Genomic DNA, 18,551 nt, shown 5'->3' on the forward strand with positions numbered 1-18,551 from the left:
ATGCATGAGAATAAGTTGGTTTAAATTTATGTATGACCATGTCTGTACTCTCAAGTAACTCTAATTTTGTAATTTGCTTCTTGGTAATATTTCCCCAGTTGTTTCCAGTACAATTTGTTTGCTCTTGGTTTTCCTTTATGGATCCAACTAGATTCTCTCTGGAGAGAACAGACATAAACAATTAAAGTCAAATAATAAATACTTTGATTTATCAGACTGGAATTAGGGTATTAGAAAAAAAATAAACACAGAATATGTACATTGAAGAATAGAAGACACTGAGAGAGATTTAGGAAGCTGTGAGCCTGTAAGTCTTCTATCACCAGCAGACTGACCTTTGTAACATGAAGTAATTTGAGATGTTAATTTCAAGTTATATGAGAATAATTTAGGTGAGTAATGGGTGCCCTTTGAGTGTGAATTTAAGATCCAGACTTCATAGAAGCTAAATACACAATTTGCTGTATGGCTCACAAAATAGGAACCAACTTCATAGTGCTATTTCATGGAATCACAAAATGGTTGGGGTAGGAAGGGACTTTGGAAATCATCAAGTCCACCTCCCCTGCTAAGGCAGATTCACCCAGAGGAGATTGCACAGGATGTGTCCAAGTGGGTTTTGAATATCTCCAGGGAAAGGGATTGCAACCCCTCTGGAGCTTGTTCTAGTGATCATTCACTCCCACAGTAAAGATGTTTTTCTTCAGATGGAGCTTCCTGTGTTGTAGTTTGTGCCCATTGTCCCTTATTCTGTCACTGGGCATGGCTGAAAAGAGTCTGGCCCATCCTCTTGACACCATCCTTAAGATATTTGTATGCATTGATAAGATTACCTCTCAGTCATTTCTTCTCCAGACTACACAGGCTGGTCTCTCTCAGCCTTTGCTCATTAGAGAGATGCTCTAGTCCCCTTATCCACTTTGTAGCCCTCTCCTGGACTTTCTCCAAGAGCTCCTTGTCTTTCTTGAACTGTGCAGCCCAGCATACCCACCCACAACCCTGGACAGATAAGTTCAGACAAGGCTTCACCAATGCAGATCATCTCCCCTGACCTGCTGGCAATGCTCTTCCTAATGCATCTCAGAAAGGCACACTGTTGGCTCCTGGTTTAACCTGTTGTCCACCAGGAATCCACCAGGTCCTTCTCTGTAGAGCTACTTTCCAGCAAGACAACATTTAGCCTGTACTGGTACTTTCATGCACTTCTGCTGTTCTCCATGACCTTTCAAAGATGATGGAGAGTGGATGATGGTTTAACAATATCTGCCAGCTCCCTCAACACTCATGGGTGCATCTCATTGGGATCTATGGATTTCTGAATGGCAGGCTTGACTGAAGGACGTCTAATCTGATCCTCCTTGACTAAAGGAAAATCTTCATTTTCCTGGGCTTTCTCTGTTGCCTCCATGCTCAGAGATTCCTGGAGTCTGGCTTTAGCAATAAAGACTGAGCAAAGAAAGCATTCAGTAACTGTGCCTTCTCTTCATGCTTTGTCACCAGGGCGTCCACTTGATTCAGCAGTGAGCCCATGTTTCCCTAGTCTTCCTTTTGCTACAAGTAGCAAAAGGTAGGAAAGAAGAAGGCTTTCTTGTCATACTTGACATCCCTTGCTAGATTCCATTCCAAATGGACCGTAGCATTTTTTGTCATATCCCTGTGTAATCTGACAGCATGCCTTTATTTCTCCCAAGTGCTCTGTCCTGTTTTCCATATTCCATAAACGTTCTTCTTGTGCTTCAGCTTTGTCAGAAGCTGCTTGATTATCCATACAGGTCTTCTGATGCTTTTAATTGATTTCTTACTAATAGGGGTGCACTGGTCCTTAGCTTGGGAGAAATGATGCTTAAGTACTAACCATTGCCCTTGGACGACTCTACCTTCTGGAGACTTAACCCGTGGGATTCTTCCCAGTAGGTCCTTGAAGCAGCCAAAAGTAGATCTCCAAAAGTCCAGGGTTGTAATCCTGCCTATTACCCTGCTTCCTTCATATTTGGGGGATTATGAATGTCTTTTGAATAGGAGAAAAAATTTGTGTTTCCTTTCTTTGGGAAATGCTAACCTTGAACACTTAGTTCAGTTGGAAAGAAATTATTGAGGGATGGTATGTAAGTAAATGCCAGCTTTTTGCCCAGTGTGAGATAGGTTTGATTCAAATGAGTTTGTTGTTCCTAATTGAGCAGTACTGCTTGCTGTGGTTGATGTTCTGTTCTCACTCCATATCTGAAACAGTCTTTTTTCCTTAGTGTCAAAGAGGATGCACCCAAAAGGACTCAGCTTGGAGACATTAAATTTTAAACATGGTTTTCTCTTGATTATGGCTCAAAGCCCTTTCTTTCATCTATTTTCAAAGAATTGTCTTTTTTTTTTTCCCTGAGGACCTCTTTTACATCTGTACCTGGGCTTGGATGTGTCTTGCATTTGTCGTCCGTCACAACTGTGCTTTGGCTTAAAGATTATAACAGTAATAGATATTAGGGGGAAAAAAGCCAAGAGACACACATCATGGGCAGTGTTTGGGTTTGTTTTTGCAAGTGGATCAGCTGTACTAAGTTATGAAAGATGCTGTAGTTCTGATTTGCTCTCTAAAGGAGCTGTTTTTTCTTCACTGACTTTAGAGCAACCCTGCAGGAGATTAGTGAACTCCCACAGCTACTTCACTTAAGTATCTAGAGTTTAGTAACGTGAACTTTTTCCTACTCTTGTGTATAAGCTCAAAGGATAATACCTTTATGAAATGTATTATTGTATACCCCTTTAGGATGTGGAAGTTGGATGTGGGATTCGTTGAAACAATGTGGTACAATAAGGGATGCCTCTGTGACCTTGATTTGGTAACAGAAAAATGCTACTGTGGCTGGCTGCCAAAGGATGCTGTGGAGTGTACATAACACTTAAATCCTGTCTGAGCTTAATCTTCTTACAGTTTCGTAAGAATATACTGCTTGCACTAAGACACGTTGGTTGGTGACGATCCAGCAGGAAAATATACTGGAAAAGTACTAAATATTTGTATAAAGGCACATTAAGTTTGAGATACTTCTCAGTGCCTCATACTCAGTTTTGGTTTTTGATTTGGTATTCACATTGTGATTCCTGTTCAAATTAGTATGAGGCATATATTTGCCTTATGCTGAAATCTCCTTATAACCTAATCAGTCATATGGCAAAGTATGTGTGAAGGAAAAATGCTCTTTCTCTTTCTCTGAAGAGAAATAAAGGGTACATGATTTGTGTGATTAGGGTCTAATGCTGTAAATGATACTCTTGCTAATAAAGTGTGGTTGGTATTAAACAGTGTGTAATATTCTTTTTTATTGAATCCAGACAGTTCCACTGAACTCTGAAAGATGAAGGAAGAGTATCTGATAGCATTGTTGGAAAAAAAAATTGAACAGGGTAGTAAAGCTAGCAGATATTAGGCTGCCTAAGATAATTTTGATAGACAGAGTCTGGGTGGCAGTCAAATACCCATAACAACATGTGTTTCTTCTTTGACTGAGCTTTTCCATTGACGGAAATCAATGGCTTGGTGTGAGGACTAGTGGATAGATAAAAGGTACTTAAAAAGAGAGGTTAAACACAAGTTTGGATTGGTTGCTGGAAGTTGATCAGTCATGGGTGAAAAGTATTAAATTTAGGAACAGAACAAGTTTTAGCACTGTTCCTTTACACTCAAATTCTTAAATGTCCTCTCAGAATGAGAAAGGCTAGCTAAATTCTTATATTTTTTTGTGTCTCTGCAGTCTAACACTCCTGCTAATGGTCAAATTCAGAATCTGGATTAGTTCAGAAAACTTATTCACTAGCATTTTCGGATGTGAATAGCACCTGCAAGAGTAGTCACTGCATTTTAAGTCCCCTCAGTTCCCAGCATCTGCCCTCATCTTGTACTGGCAAGGATGGTTATATGTGATTGTGGTTTCTGGGTGTTCATTACTCCTAAAAATAACCCCAAACAAGACTTAAGGGTAGCCTTAAATAGTGTGTCTATAGGTATCCTTCTTGCAGGTCTCCTCCCTAAATAAAATTGTTACCTTTCTAACAAGCTGCTCCTGACTTCTTCAGTGTATAGTCTTTAATCATGTTAGAGTTAGGAACATTGTGTAATGTAGTGCTTGCTTTTGCTTATTTTGTTAATGGTTAACTTGTTAACAATTACTTATTGAAGTTTTTGAATAGCTACTTTGATGGTATCAGTTTCTTTCAGTTGCATGGTAGCTAAAATTATGAGCTGTATTATGCAATTATTGCCAGTTTCTGGCAATTAATTTATATTTTAGACCCCAAGCAAAGCCTGTTGATTGACAGCAAAGAAGGTTTGTGGTGTTTCTTGAAGTCAACTGCTAAGATTTTATGTGCATGTGTTTTAGAGAATGAAGTCTTCAGCAGCTTTCATGAAAGTTCTGAATATCATAATTAGATGTCTCTGGCAAAATGTGTGTAATGCTCTGTAAGAATGTTGCTTGCAGACAGGGATGCTTTGCATCAGCATCTTACTCATGTTGAAATACCTAAGTCTTTTTTGACTCCCTCTGTTATGTCAGCGGTGCATGTACCTCACATTGTTTGCTACTGTGAAATTATTAGTGAACATTTTCTTCTGGTTTGCCTAAGGGATGTTTGAGATCAGATACAGAAAACTGGGCTGATGCTCAAATCTGATAAAAATTATCTGGGCATCCTTTTTGTGTGTATTAATAAAGTTTTTAGCTCATATAATTCATTCAAAGTGCAAAGGAAAGTGCTTTCCCATTGACTATTAGGTTAAGGGAAATAAGTTAGTTTAGATTGCAGACTCAGAAACGTGGCCTGTTATTGTAGGAGGAGATTTAAATATCTTCTCATTGCCAGAGTCTGGTATAAAGTATAGTAGAGTTTAAGCCTAGTAGCTCTTACTTCATAGCTGCTATGAAGAAACTTTGCCTCTAGACCTCATTGACTGAAAAGAAATACTTTTTATGTGATGGAGGTTTCATCTTCATTTTCAGTTCATAGACTAATTTACCATTCCTGTGAAACGAATGTGTTTGTGAGCATTTTGGTGGATCTTTTCAGAGAGGAAGTTCAGGTAATTTTGCATTCAGTTAAAGATGCTGTGCTGCTTCTCTTAAATTTTAGGAGTACTAATGAGAAAAAGAGGAGGTAAAAACTTTGTTTATGACAAGTAGTTGATTTGATTATTTATTTTTCTTGTGTATGTTTTTAAAAGTGATTATTTAAGAAGGTTCATATTTAATTGAATAAGGCTCTTTGCAGGGGAGATTGGACTAGATGAACTTCAAAAGTCCCTTCCAACCCAAACTATTTTGTGATTCTAGAAATCTGTGTCAAGGCTTTTATGTTAGTCAACTTCTATTAACACTTTAATAAAAAATACCTTTAGATGTAGTATAGCATAAATACAGTGGATGAAAACAAAATAAATGATTAATTAGTTTCATCACATTTTGTTAAAACATATTTGGTTCGACTGAAAGAATCAAATATGCTTACTAAATGACATGCTTCTTCTGAGTAACTGTGAGCTGAGTGTGTGTTCTGGAAGTCAAAAGTATTCTTTTGCATTGCTATTACTCTAGATATTGTAAGGTCACTAGAATTTGATTTGGTCTGTTATTTTTGAACAATGTGCTTTCCGTGAGTCTTGCAACACAAGCTGTGGTTGGGCTGTTTCTAATTTGTTCTGGTTTTTGTTGAGGTAAAGGGGAGTGGGTGTGTCCTCTGGCCACCCTCCTGCTCTCTTCCTAAATATGTTTAACAGTTTTGAGTCTACACTGTTATTCGTACCTGAAAAAGTTTTATGGAGATTGAAATGCTGGAGTGTGGTGAGAGATAAGAGAGATAATAGAGAGGATTTGGGGAACCAGCAAATAGAGATTAAACAGTATTAAGGGCAAGTTTAGGGATCTTGGATGTGAATTGGAGACTGGGTCAGTGCATGTTAGCTTCTTGAATAGGATTTTGTTCCAAGCCCAGACTAGAAGTTACATATTGTGATCAGTCAGGTAGGAAAAGAGACTGAGAAAATAGAGAGAACTGAAATGCCAATAGGAAAAAAAAATCAAGTTTCCTGAAATACAGGAATAGTTATGAATATTTTATATCACCAGTTTCTTTCCGTAACCTTTCCCTCTACTCTGTGAGATGAGTTTAGACAACAAAGAAACAAGCCAGTGTAACAAGAAAATTCCAAACAACCAAACCACAAAAAAAAGGCAACAAAAAGCCCTGACCCTCTGGATTATTCTAAAGGTATCCAGAGCAGTATTGCAGTTTGTCTTCCTAGTGATTTGTGAAGTATATGTGAATGCATATGCTCCTTGAAAGTGAGATTCACATGGATAAGGCTAATTATCATTCCAGGTTTAAAACACCATGCGAAAATGAAGCTGTAATTTTCAGAGTCCAAATAAAATTGACTTTGTCCTAGGGACATGGGGCTCAAGTTCTCTCTGATAGAAGCATATGCTCTCATCTGATTCTTAAAATAACTTCTGCATGGTTTCTAACTAAATTAGCATAGAGAAGTTTCTTCTTCTTTTCTAATTACCACAGAGTTTTTTCAAAACAAAACTGAGCAAAGTGAGAAAAAATAGGCATTTCTGGTTTGTTCCAGTTGCTAAACATCTAAACATGGTTTGCCAGCCAAGAAGTCATTGTATTCTTTTGTGCTGGCTGCTAAGGTGCCTGCTCTTACTCTTTCAGGTTAAGTGAGCCACACATTGTAGGTATTTAATAGCAGCCAGGGGAGGTTTGTCCCAGCCTTTTAGATACTATTTTTGATAAGTTTTTTACATATTGCTAAATACTTAGAAAATGGATATTAGCAGGTTTACAGCAATCATGTATGCTATGTCCCTCCTGGAAGGCGCAGCATTTTCATTGTATCTGGTTAGCTTTTAGGATTTGTCTTCAAAATCTAGGGGCAAATGAACTCCTGATTTTAGTAAACCTGGTTGCTCAGTGCCTTTGTCCTCATAACATGCTGGGCACTTGCAGAGCCGCTCCTGCCCTTCCATGGTAGCTGTGCCCCTTCTCAGCAGGTGCAGTCTCCAGCTGTCCTGGCACTGCTGCTCCTGCCTTGCTCTCAGGCAGTGGCTCCGGAGGTGTTATCGCTGTGGCCTTGCCACCTGCACAGTGTCATTACAGCAGGGTTTCTCAGGAGTAATGGACTGCAATGTGGGAATTGCCTCTTTTTCCCCCTGTGGCTTATGGCAGGGGATGCAATAATGTGTGAGCACAGAAATTAATGGCCAGCAGGCGCTGACTCAGCAGTTGCCCTGATCAGTATGTGCTCCACTGAGTGCCAGCCGCACTGTAAGGAGTGACTGAGAGGGCTTGAGCAGCTCCTGGTGAAATGTATATTGTTAGTACAGAATTACAGAATTGTTGGGGTAGGAGGGGACATCTGGAGATCACCTAGTCCAACTGTCCCTGCTAAAGCAGGTTCACCTGGAGCAGGTTGCACAGGATCTTGTCCAGATGGGCTTTGAATATATCCAGGAAAGAAGACTGCAGCCTCTCTCTGGGCATCCTGTTTCAGTCTTCTGTTACCCACAAAATCTTTCTCTTTATGTTCAGATGCAGTTTCCGGTTTAATTTTGTGCCCGTTGCCCCTTGTCTTATTGCCGAGCATTGCTGAAAAGAGTCTGGCGCCATCCTCCTGACACTGCATTTAAGATATCTGTATGAATTGATAAGATCCCCTCTAAGTAATCTGCTCCAGACTACACAAGACCAACTCTCTTAGTCTTCCCTTGTAAGAAGGATGCTGCAGTCTCCTCACCATCTTTGTAGCCCTCCTCCAGACCCTCCCCAGTAGTTTCTGGTCTTTCTTGGGCTAGGGAGCCCAGAATTGAACTCAACACTCCAGATGTGGCCTAACCAGGGCAGAGTAAAGGGAGAGGATCACCTCCCCTTAACCTGCTGATCACATGAAAAATATTAGGAGGAGCCACTTGTTAGACTGAAGAGAGTCCAGGGGAAGGGCACTCATCTCAGGACCTCCAGCACTTTTCTTTCCAGCTGGATGTAAGGTAGAGTTCTCTTTTTTTCCTCTTTCCTATTGTTTTTATTTCTTCCCCAAACCACTTTCACCATTGGAGTTATTATATCTATGAATAAATTTTTGTGCTTGTGAATGTCTCAACATTTTTTATGTGACTGCCTGTTTCACTTGAACACTTGCAGGTCTGCAGCACCCCATTCTCCTTTTTTTTTTTTTTTTTTTTTAAATTTTTTTTTTTTTTTTTTTTTGCCTGATGTGCTAATTTGCTTATTAAATAATTCTGGTGAAGTTACAGCCAAGATGAATATGTTATATAGAGGGCTGTTTCTATAAATGAAGGGCAGAGGGATAGTCATGACTGTGTACTCCTGGTATGCTGTTTCTAGTCATAGTTCAGTGTTGTAAGAAGGGCTTGGGTTAAGTTTAGTAGCAGTGTGCTAACTACGAGTTTTTCTGTCTTTAGAATAGCAAGAGACTTGTAGTATCAGTTGAGACTAGGGTATGTTTTATTCCATTCCATATCTGAATAACATTGAGGGGAAAACTGAAATGACAATGTAGTTTGGTTTTATGAATTATGTATTGTGAAGATATTACATGGTGTCATACCATTGTAAGTCACGTGTAATTAGGATGTGAACATGCATACAACACTAAAATATGTACAAAGTGCTCAAGGTCTGATAATTGTTATTGATTATTCTTCTCAGTTACCTTTTTCTATTGTAAGATTGTCTGGTTTGCCTCAGAAAATAAATGTTTTTCTAAATTCTTGCAGATTCCTGCTTCAGTGTCTTGAGGATCTTGATGCCAATTTGCGGAAACTGAATTCACGTCTGTTTGTTATCCGTGGACAGCCAGCAGATGTTTTCCCCAGGCTTTTTAAGGTAAATGCCACCTTGCAGTTGTTGTTTTTATCCACAAATATGACCAACAAACTAATTATAGCTAGGAATATTTCTTGTACTGTTTCATTCAGTACAAGAATGTTGTAAGTTATTAATGCAAATACTGGTCTATTCTTTTTCTCATTGAAGTTATTTGTATTAGTTTTGAATTCTTCCTCTCTAATGTGCATTTCATCAAGCGAGCTGAGTTGCTTTTAGATGTTACTGGTTTTTGTTTCTTTCAAGAAAAAGAATTGATTTCAAATGTTTTGCTAAGTGTAGGTACTGTATATTACTACATTTTCTTTTACAGGTTCCCTTTGTAGTACTGAAATAAAATTTTGTGCACATGAGTCCATGTTCCAAGCCTGACCTGTAAAAGCAATGTTTTATTTAGGCCAAACATCTGCTGTGATTGCTTTTTCCATAAAAGGTGATTTAATAAGCTTTTCTCTAGTAGTAAGATTGTTAAAAGCACAGTGTAACTAAAAAGCATTTTCTAGTCAAAGACATGTAAGGCTCTTGTGCAAAGGGGTTTTACTGTAAGAATTAAAGCTGTGAGTGATTGCTACTGATAGTAATATGTTGTCTATGGATAATAGTGTATTTAAGGTTGTAATACTATATTAGTATTGTAAAAATAAACACTTGGCAAATTGATTTGAAGAGTTTTTTCAGAATGATTGAATTGAGGTGACTGAAACAAGTGAGATTGGGGATGGGGGATGGTAAAAGGAAATATCCATTTTCCAAAGAGGTTGTATGTTCATTATGTTTATTCCTTTTATTTTTATTTATTGTCTTCAACACCAACCTGAGAACTCAAACCACATTTCCATCTTCATTATTGTGATTTTGTTGTGAAATGCTAGCTGGGTGATACTTCTACTGGTCTTTCCTTGATTTCCCCTCAGTGAAGAATTTCCTGGAGGAGTACTGTGGCATTAGCTGCTGCTTGCAGCCCCTCAGATCTTCAAGGTTATTGTATTTGTCAGCCACACTTAGTTCGGTTACGTTTAAGTAGGAACAAAGGTCTTCCCATTGTGTGTTGCCTTCTGGATTTGAGCAACCTGTGGCAAGTCTTAAATACTTAATGACAACTTTGACAGCTCCTGTTTTAGATTTTGCTGCTAGGATGATCTTTCTATGCTTGGCAGCTTTGAATTTCCACATTTTTTGAATATTAATTTTAGTGCTGAGAAGAAAATTAAAATAACTTGTAAGATAGGTAGCATACAGCAATCACATCTGTCTGTGTCTTCTGGTTCCTCAAGTTAGTGTCTTTAACATATATTGGTTCACTGAGGGACTTTTCAGGACATCCTCTATGCTCAAACAAGTTACTGAAGCTCTTGAGGATTTCTTCACTTTTGAGTGAAGTTGACCTGGAACATGCATCTATGTCTTATAATTATATCTCACAACTTCTTTTGCCAGAGCAGTAGCTGTACATCAGACACTTACAGTGCAGTGAAGGGCTTATAACACTGAACAAGGCTTTTCAGATCATCCCTATTAAATGTCTCAGAGGTGAGCAATGATTCTGACCCTGAAGAATGAACACATGTGTTAAGTTTGGAAAAATAACTTCAGTTAAGTCATTAAGTTAGGGTAGGAGATAGTGGAACTTCCATAGAGCCCTGTCAGGTGTCAGGAGCCCTATGACAGGTGCCAGCATCTGTGGATTTCCTGGTAATGAACATATCAACCGCTGTTTCTTGGTAAGGCTTTCCTTTTCACAGTCTGAACAATACCTTCAAAAGGCAGAACACTGATCTATCTTTATCCTTACAAAAAACCTCAAACACCTTTAGCCTCTTTCATTTCATTTAAGTTTTGGCTTTTTCTTGCCTCATTCTCTTCAATTTGTCCTGTTCTGCTTTCTATCTATCTCTCTATCTCTCTATCTCTCTATCTCAATTCTGTTTTCTTTACTGGACTTGGCTCAGTAAAGAAAATAGAACTGAAACCATCACTGATTTTTTAAATGCATGAGTGTTGTTAAAACCATTCAGCAGTATGACTGTGTGCAAAATTATCTGTGTCTCTGATTCTTCTAATTGCCTGGCTCATGCTGATGTGATCTGGGTGTATTCACATTACACAGCAGTTGTCTCAGAGTTTCTTGACTTCCCTAGGGACTTGACTCTGTGTCTTGGACACTCTTTTTTATGGACTTTGCAAATTGTGAGAGGAAAGAAGAGTTTAGAAAAGTATCTGCTGCAACTCATCAGACAGTGGTTTTATGTTACGGAGCATTATCAAATGGGAAGTAAATGTTATGTGATGGCATAGGAAGTTGGACTGTTGGCCTTGAGGATTCAAGGCCTGCTGGATTAGTCTTGGCAGATTTAATGATGGTGGGATCCCAGCCTGGTTTCAAAGAGCAAGCACTCCTTGGAATCATCTATACTCAGGGCTGGGCATCATGTAGAAGAGAGCTGGAGTTCGGAAGTGAAATTGCACCCTAGGTGATTAGCATTGAGTGCCCTTGTCTCTGGTGTAAATCCAATTCCCTGAAATACTATGGTGTGTTAAATCAAGTCATTAAGATTCTGGGGGTTTAGAAAGGTATTTGATTGGCGTGATGGCTTCCTAGGATCATCTTGTGCATACGTCACCTTTCCAATACCCTACTGTCGCAGAAGCCTTAGCCATTATTGATCCCTTTGTTCCCTTCATTTTCCTCACCTGTGACTGTTGTCGCAGCATCTGTGACATAAAGAATATTAGACTTCAAGGCATAAGGCATTCTCTTTGTAGAAGACAGCCTTTTTTATTTTTTTTTATTTTTATTTTTAATTGAGAATTTGAAGATTGTCTTGAGTGAGGAGAAGGGATTTGGAAAAGGTAAAGAAAGTGTTTGGTGATAGGGCGGGGCAATATTTCCAACCCCTCCCTTCAAACTTCAGTTCTGCTGTTAAAGCTGACAGGCATATGTAAAAAGCTTTTGTGTAGAGCAAGGTACTGCTATTGATCCATGTTCAGAAGACAGCCTTTGTCATCTTCCTCTTCTGTTGAGTCTTTTACGGTATGTGGATCCTAAAGTTAGAGATGAGTTTTCAAAATTTGCATGGAAATTATTCGTTACACGTTGCATTACTGAGCACCCACAGTAATAAGACAGATGGAGGTTTTTTTATGCTTGATAGCTACTTAGATGCCAAAAAGTTGGACTTTATTTTTGTTATTCTGGGTGCCTAATATATTTTGGATCTTTCTCTATCTCTGATAACTATCCACAGGTAATAGCTGACTTTCCATTCTGCCCCTGTCCTTCCAGTTCTCCTTTCCCTGACCCTCCATCATGCAGCTGAGTTTCTAAAGGACCACACTTTTGGTTTGTGTTGTAGGAATGGAACATTGCAAAACTTTCTATTGAATATGATTCTGAACCATTTGGGAAGGAAAGAGATGCAGCTATCAAGAAGCTGGCTAGTGAAGCTGGAGTGGAGGTCATTGTTCGGATTTCACATACATTGTATGACCTAGACAAGTAAGTTACCATTTTCCTTGGATTTTAAAAAAGGAGAGAAAAAAACCCTTGGAATTTTATGTAGTATTTATTTATATATTGTGGGCTACTTTCCGCACCAAACAGTTCATAGTTAGGAAAACTACAAATTTGTTTTATGTTTCACTTTTATCCATCCATAAACACAAAAAAAAAAAATGTAACTGAATCTGAAATGTAGTTTTAATTTGGAGTTCTTTTTAAAATAATGTTTATGTTAATTAGCTGTCATTTATAATTAAGTTATTCAAACATGTCTGTAGCTTCCCCCAAATAACATTTGGTTTTGTTTAGTTGCTTTGTTTGTTTTGTCTTTATTTCACTTTTTGTACACAAGTTATGAGAAAGTCCCTTATTTTTAAGAACCGTTTCCCACCAATTATCTATTCAATAAGTAATTGGGGATTGTTTGCTATTCCTGTGTTGCCTTATTTAATGTCTTGTTATATTTTTCCACATATCTGTTTAATGGATTGGTGTTAATTCCCTATTATAGAAACATTATCCACAAACTAGTTACAAGTATAATTTGTCTTAACATTAGGTGATTTATTGTGGTAGCTGCCCATTTTATTCTGTTACAAGCTGATGTATAAGAGACTATTAGACATATGGGAGGGCAATGAAATTGGAAGTATTTTACTTTTTGAAACCAGTAGCTGACTTTTTTTAATCCCAAACTGGAAATTCTTTTTTCCCCCTCCCACCCAAACACCCTGCTAAATAAGCATTTGGTTCCATCTATCACTTTGTAAATTTTTCTTTGAAGTTTTCCTTTTTTCTAAGACCTCAGATATATTTAAAATGGCAATGCAAAACACAACACTGTGGTTTTTAGGTAGTCAGTGTGTTTAAGCTACATGTTAATTTCCCCCCATATTAAGACAGTTTTAATATTGACTACTGTTCTCAATATCAGAAGGGGAAAGTGAATTTCTTTGAATGTAGATAGCGTGGCCTTGTACGTGACTTGGATATTTCTGCATGTAGCTAGAATCTCTATCTGCTTTACTGATCTGTTCTTTGCTTTGAGCTGTCCATGTACATTATTTCCTTGTTCATGAGGGAATTTCTATAACCCAGGAATGAAGAAAATTGACTTGCTTATAAACAGTTAGTTTATATGTCTCCCTAGTGGGGAAGGAAGGATGGTATATTTAAAGTTCTAGCTGTCTGGATTACCATGTATATTTGGGATTCTAGGTAAGCTGGAGGAAGGTAAGAAGATATTTCTGTGTATGTATAGGTATGTATATTTTATAAGAAAAACTGTTAAATACTATCGTCTGACATACTTCTTTTCTGTTTTTCTTTTTCTTTTTAATATAGAATAATAGAATTAAATGGAGGACAACCTCCTCTTACTTACAAGCGATTTCAGACCCTAATTAGTAGAATGGAACCCCTGGAGATGCCTGTGGAGACTATAACCCCAGAAGTAATGAAAAAATGTACTACTCCAGTTTCGGATGACCATGATGAGAAATATGGTGTGCCATCACTTGAAGAGCTGGGTATGTTCTGAGATTGCTTTGGCATTTTGAAACAAGATGTAATCTACCATTGAAAGCATAATACTTAAAACAACAAGTGAGGTCCTGCTACTGGGTAATTGTTAACCTGATGCAATTATGACATACAAAAAGAACAAAAATAGATAACCAACTCTGTAAATTTTGGTTGGCTTATGGTAAATAATAGGTCAGGTCAAACTATACTAAGTACTGTTTGGCTTCTTGTAATACAGTATAGCCATTTTCTTGGGGTACCAAATAATCATTAAGCTACTAATTAATTGTCTTTAATGCTTCATTTTGTATTAAATACACTTCGTGCTTCAGGTCATTTATCTGTCATTTAACAAACTATTTTTAAAAAACCCGGCCTCTTTTCTTGATATACTGAAAAAACATATTAATAAGACAAATAATTACTTTAGAAGGTTCTGCGGGGAAAAAAGTCTTACATTTCTATAAATGTAATTTTAAGGAATAGTATCAGCTGCTGTCCTGTGAAGCTTCTTATCTCTTTCCTGTTTCCCCACACATCCCAGAATACAGGTAAATGTGCTATGCCCTCCAAATGGCTAACAGAAGGGTCTGGACAGGTTTGGTTAACCTGCTACTGCCCTGTCTAGGCCATTCAAACTCTTACAAAGCAGACCTTGGTTTTTGAAGCCTTTATAAGAAGCAGTGATCTCACTATGCAGTGGTTAAACTATAGGCAGACATGTTCTCCCACGCATCTGGTGAGCAATCTTGGGGCAGGTGGGAGGGGGTGGAAAAAATCTGATTACCTTCTTTTTATCTTTCTTTTGTGGCTCAAGTACATGTTTATCATCAAATTTACAATCTCTGTTATTGAAATTGAGGTCAGTGATATCTAGGAATGTTCTGAAGATGGCACTCATGCTTTTACCTTGGTGGAAAAGTTTTAGACATTCTGGAAATGACAAAAGCAATCGTTGCTTCTTAATAGTAATTAAAAAAAAAAAGTTATGGTTTTAGGATAGCCTGCATATTGCAGATTTGGAAAATCTGAGGGGTCACTTCATGTAAAAAACCAAACAAACCAGAAGAATTGGGACTGAAGTAAGACCATTTGTGATGTATATTAATGCAAATATAAAAGGAAAAATTTGAGTTTTGCTGCAAGTTAGAGGTATTGGATGTGCTTCAAGACAAATTGGTTGCATACTGTTATAAAACAGACTTTTTCAGGTGTCCAACTTAGGATTTTTCTAAGGATGCAGTAGTCAGGTATCAATATGCTATAATTTTGTTGCCTTACAGTATAAGAAAACAAGCAATTTCCTTTATTCAATTTGTCTTTCAGGTTTTGACACAGATGGTCTGCCTTCTGCAGTATGGCCAGGAGGAGAAACTGAAGCTCTCACACGCTTAGAAAGACATTTAGAACGAAAGGTATGTTTCAGATTGCTGCAAGCCTGACATATCTGGGAAACATAGTTACTCTTTGCTATGAAACCTAAAGGGATTTGGGCAAGTTGTGTTACAGAAAAAATCAAACCCACAAACTTTAACTCAAATCCTCAATGATATAAATCAATAGTTTGTTTTTTAAAGATGATAGTAAATTATCTTTGAAATGAATTTTAGAAACAGTCTGTTTTACTCTTCTATACTATAAAAAATTAAATTTATTTTGGAAGTAATTTTATTTTTAAAAAACCATACATTTTATAACTTTGAAGGGGAGTTCTTCTGACAACTAATGTATTGCTAGTTGTCTAGGTTTCCAGTGTATTTAAAAGAAAGGCACAGATAGCTCTGGAAGACAGTCCATGCCTTCTGCATTGAGTTGAATTACCTTCTAGAGGTTCTGCTGATTCAAAAGGAACGCCTGTATATCGTAGGTGACCTGACCATCTGTCCACTGTTTGGATTCAGTTACAGACAGTGTGTGATTTCTCCCTTTCTAACTTGCTATGTAGCCTCTAGTCTGATTTTGCTGTGTGGGTTTTGTTTTGTTTTTTTTAAGGCTTGGGTAGCCAACTTTGAAAGACCACGAATGAATGCAAATTCCCTTTTGGCAAGCCCTACGGGGCTCAGTCCCTACCTCCGCTTTGGCTGTTTGTCCTGTCGGCTCTTTTATTTCAAGTTAACGGATCTGTACAAAAAGGTAGGACTTCTGTGTAGTTGGATATATGTTGTTAGATGCCATGGTTATCACCTACTTCTCCTAACAAACTGTTTTTCTTTAATGGTGATCTTCAGGTAAAAAAGAACAGCTCCCCTCCCCTCTCCCTCTATGGCCAGCTGTTATGGCGTGAATTTTTCTACACAGCGGCAACTAACAATCCACGGTTTGATAAAATGGAGGGGAATCCTATCTGTGTTCAAATTCCATGGGATAAGAATCCTGAGGCTTTGGCCAAATGGGCAGAAGGCAGGACAGGTTTTCCTTGGATTGATGCGATTATGACACAACTTCGTCAGGAAGGTTGGATTCACCATTTAGCCCGGCATGCTGTAGCGTGCTTTTTGACTCGAGGTGACCTCTGGATTAGCTGGGAAGAAGGAATGAAGGTATTGTTTCTTCTTGAATTTCTTAAAGTGCTTGTTAAAGTTTCAGGTGGTCGTTCTAGAATCGTTACTGTGTGGTGTAAGTTGAATTTTAAACCTTAAACTGTGGGCAAAACTAAATCAGTTCTGATAAACCAGGTGTGCTAAAATTTTGCCTCTTGAATGTCCCCTTTTGTGAGAATCTTAGGTTTCTTGCAGTCAGAATAGGTCTGAAGTTCTTTCAAATTTGAGATTTCTTCCTAAATCTTGACAAATAATTACAATAATAATATTGTTATTTAATTTTTTCCCCCAATCATTGTGTGTAAGCAATTTCTGTTCATATTTTGCATCTGCTTCCCTGCAAAGGGTGAGTACTTATGGGAATAAAAGAGAGAAAACTAAAAACTGAGCATGTCCTTTCAGCAATGTTTGTCACTTTGCTCAGTGTTAGAACTGTGAGTAAAGGCAACATGATTTAGCTGAAGGCTCAATGCAGTTAATTTTATGCAAGTATAAGATGCTGAAGTTCAAATCTAAGATGTCAGGTTTTTGAAGAAAACAAGGGAATAATTTATTCTCACTAATGAAGCCTTTGAATAATTTTTAGATTTCTAGAAGCGTAGCAGAACTTTTACTGAGCAATAATAATCTATGAAAAATTGAGAATTAGACAGTTTTATTTTTGAAATCTAAAAAATTTAATTGCCATGAAGATTGCCATATTTCTATATGTATATAATCACATGAAATTTTCTTCTTTAACAAATCAGTTATAGTCGAACACCTTTCAAAAATTTTTGGTTACTTCTGCAGTTCACAAATACAGACATTGAAGATGCAGATACATAGGTAACTCAGTATGTTCCAGATAAATTACTCTGTAAATTACAGATACATGGCAGCTTGTTCTTACTTTTGCAATAATACAGATACATGTGAAGGCCCCAGACTTGTGCAGTGGAAAGATGTTCAACTCAAGTTTCCATAGCTAGCAAAAGTTACTCTGGCATTTCCCATGGTGTTACTTCCAAAGTCTTACTGCGTGGCAGCATCTAGTGGAACAATTGTGTGCTAACACCCTTCTAAATGTCTAAAGATCTTGTTGCATTATGAGTCACCATCTATTTGAAACGTTTTTTGTAAGCATTTTAAGATAAATCCTATTTTTTCAAAAGATTTTTTTCCCAAGTAGTTGCAGATATTTAGCAGAAGATACTTTTGTAACACTTACTCAGTGTGTACTGTAGAATTAATGCCATATTGAGTATGTAGAGAAAGAGATTGAGAGATCATTATTTAATAGTATTACCTTACTTAGATTTTGTATAGGAATAATACTTATTGAAGTTGGGTGGCAGTACTATGATGTTGAGTTTTCAGTGCCTTAGAATGAAGGAGGATGGTTGATTTGGAATTTATGCAAGTTTGAGAGGAAAATCAGAACTTGCAAAAATATGTGTTAAATAAGTATCTGTTCTTAAAACTACTTCTAGGTGCACTCTTTTTTAAAAAGCCCTTGAGCATTGTCCTTCACAGAATGAGGCTTTGCTGCTCTGTTTTTTGTCAGCCTACATTGCTAGTGATCTGACTCAGCAGATAAACTTCCTTTTATACAAGTTAGTACTGTCTGTGTTGAAGATGAAAAGGCAATCTCTGCTGGAAACTTGAATGTTTCACAGCTACTGAGCTCCAGATTGAAAGTAAAACCCTCATAAATCTTCAATTTGCTCATGTTTTGGGGTGGGTTTTTTTGGTGTTTTTTTTTTGTTGTTGTTTTGTTTTGGTGTGGGGTTTTTTTTGTTTTTTGTTTGTTTGGGGTTGTTTTTTTTTTTTTTTTTTTTTTTTTGTTGTTTTGGTTTTTTTGGGGGTTTTTTTGGGGGTTTTTTTGTGGTTTTTTTTTTGTTTTTTGTGGGGTTTTTTGGTGGTGTTTTGTTTTGGGTTTTTGTTTTGGGTTTTTGTTTTGGGTTTTTGTTTTGGGTTTTTGTTTTGGGTTTTTGTTTTGGGTTTTTGTTTTGGGTTTTTGTTTTGGGTTTTTGTTTTGGGTTTTTGTTTGTTGGTTTTGTTCTGGGATTTTTTTTATATATAACAGGGGTTGTAAGTTAGAATCAAAGTGT

At 37.4% G+C, this 18,551-nt stretch overlaps 1 protein-coding gene across 1 annotated transcript in view; it reads left to right on the forward strand.

Annotated features, from left to right (window-relative positions):
• CRY1 (cryptochrome circadian regulator 1) overlaps window positions 1–18,551 on the forward strand; it is a 38,624-nt gene that overhangs the window by 12,870 nt on the left and 7,203 nt on the right. Inside the window, exons 2-7 of the mRNA XM_058022374.1 lie at window positions 8,787–8,895; window positions 12,249–12,391; window positions 13,739–13,923; window positions 15,245–15,333; window positions 15,911–16,051; window positions 16,147–16,458. Coding sequence (XP_057878357.1) covers window positions 8,787–8,895; window positions 12,249–12,391; window positions 13,739–13,923; window positions 15,245–15,333; window positions 15,911–16,051; window positions 16,147–16,458 — 979 coding nt within the window. The remainder of the gene's footprint in view (window positions 1–8,786; window positions 8,896–12,248; window positions 12,392–13,738; window positions 13,924–15,244; window positions 15,334–15,910; window positions 16,052–16,146; window positions 16,459–18,551) is intronic.

This window comes from Melospiza georgiana, chromosome 4 (genome assembly GCF_028018845.1).
Source record: "Melospiza georgiana isolate bMelGeo1 chromosome 4, bMelGeo1.pri, whole genome shotgun sequence".
NCBI classification, from domain to species: Eukaryota; Metazoa; Chordata; class Aves; order Passeriformes; family Passerellidae; genus Melospiza; species Melospiza georgiana.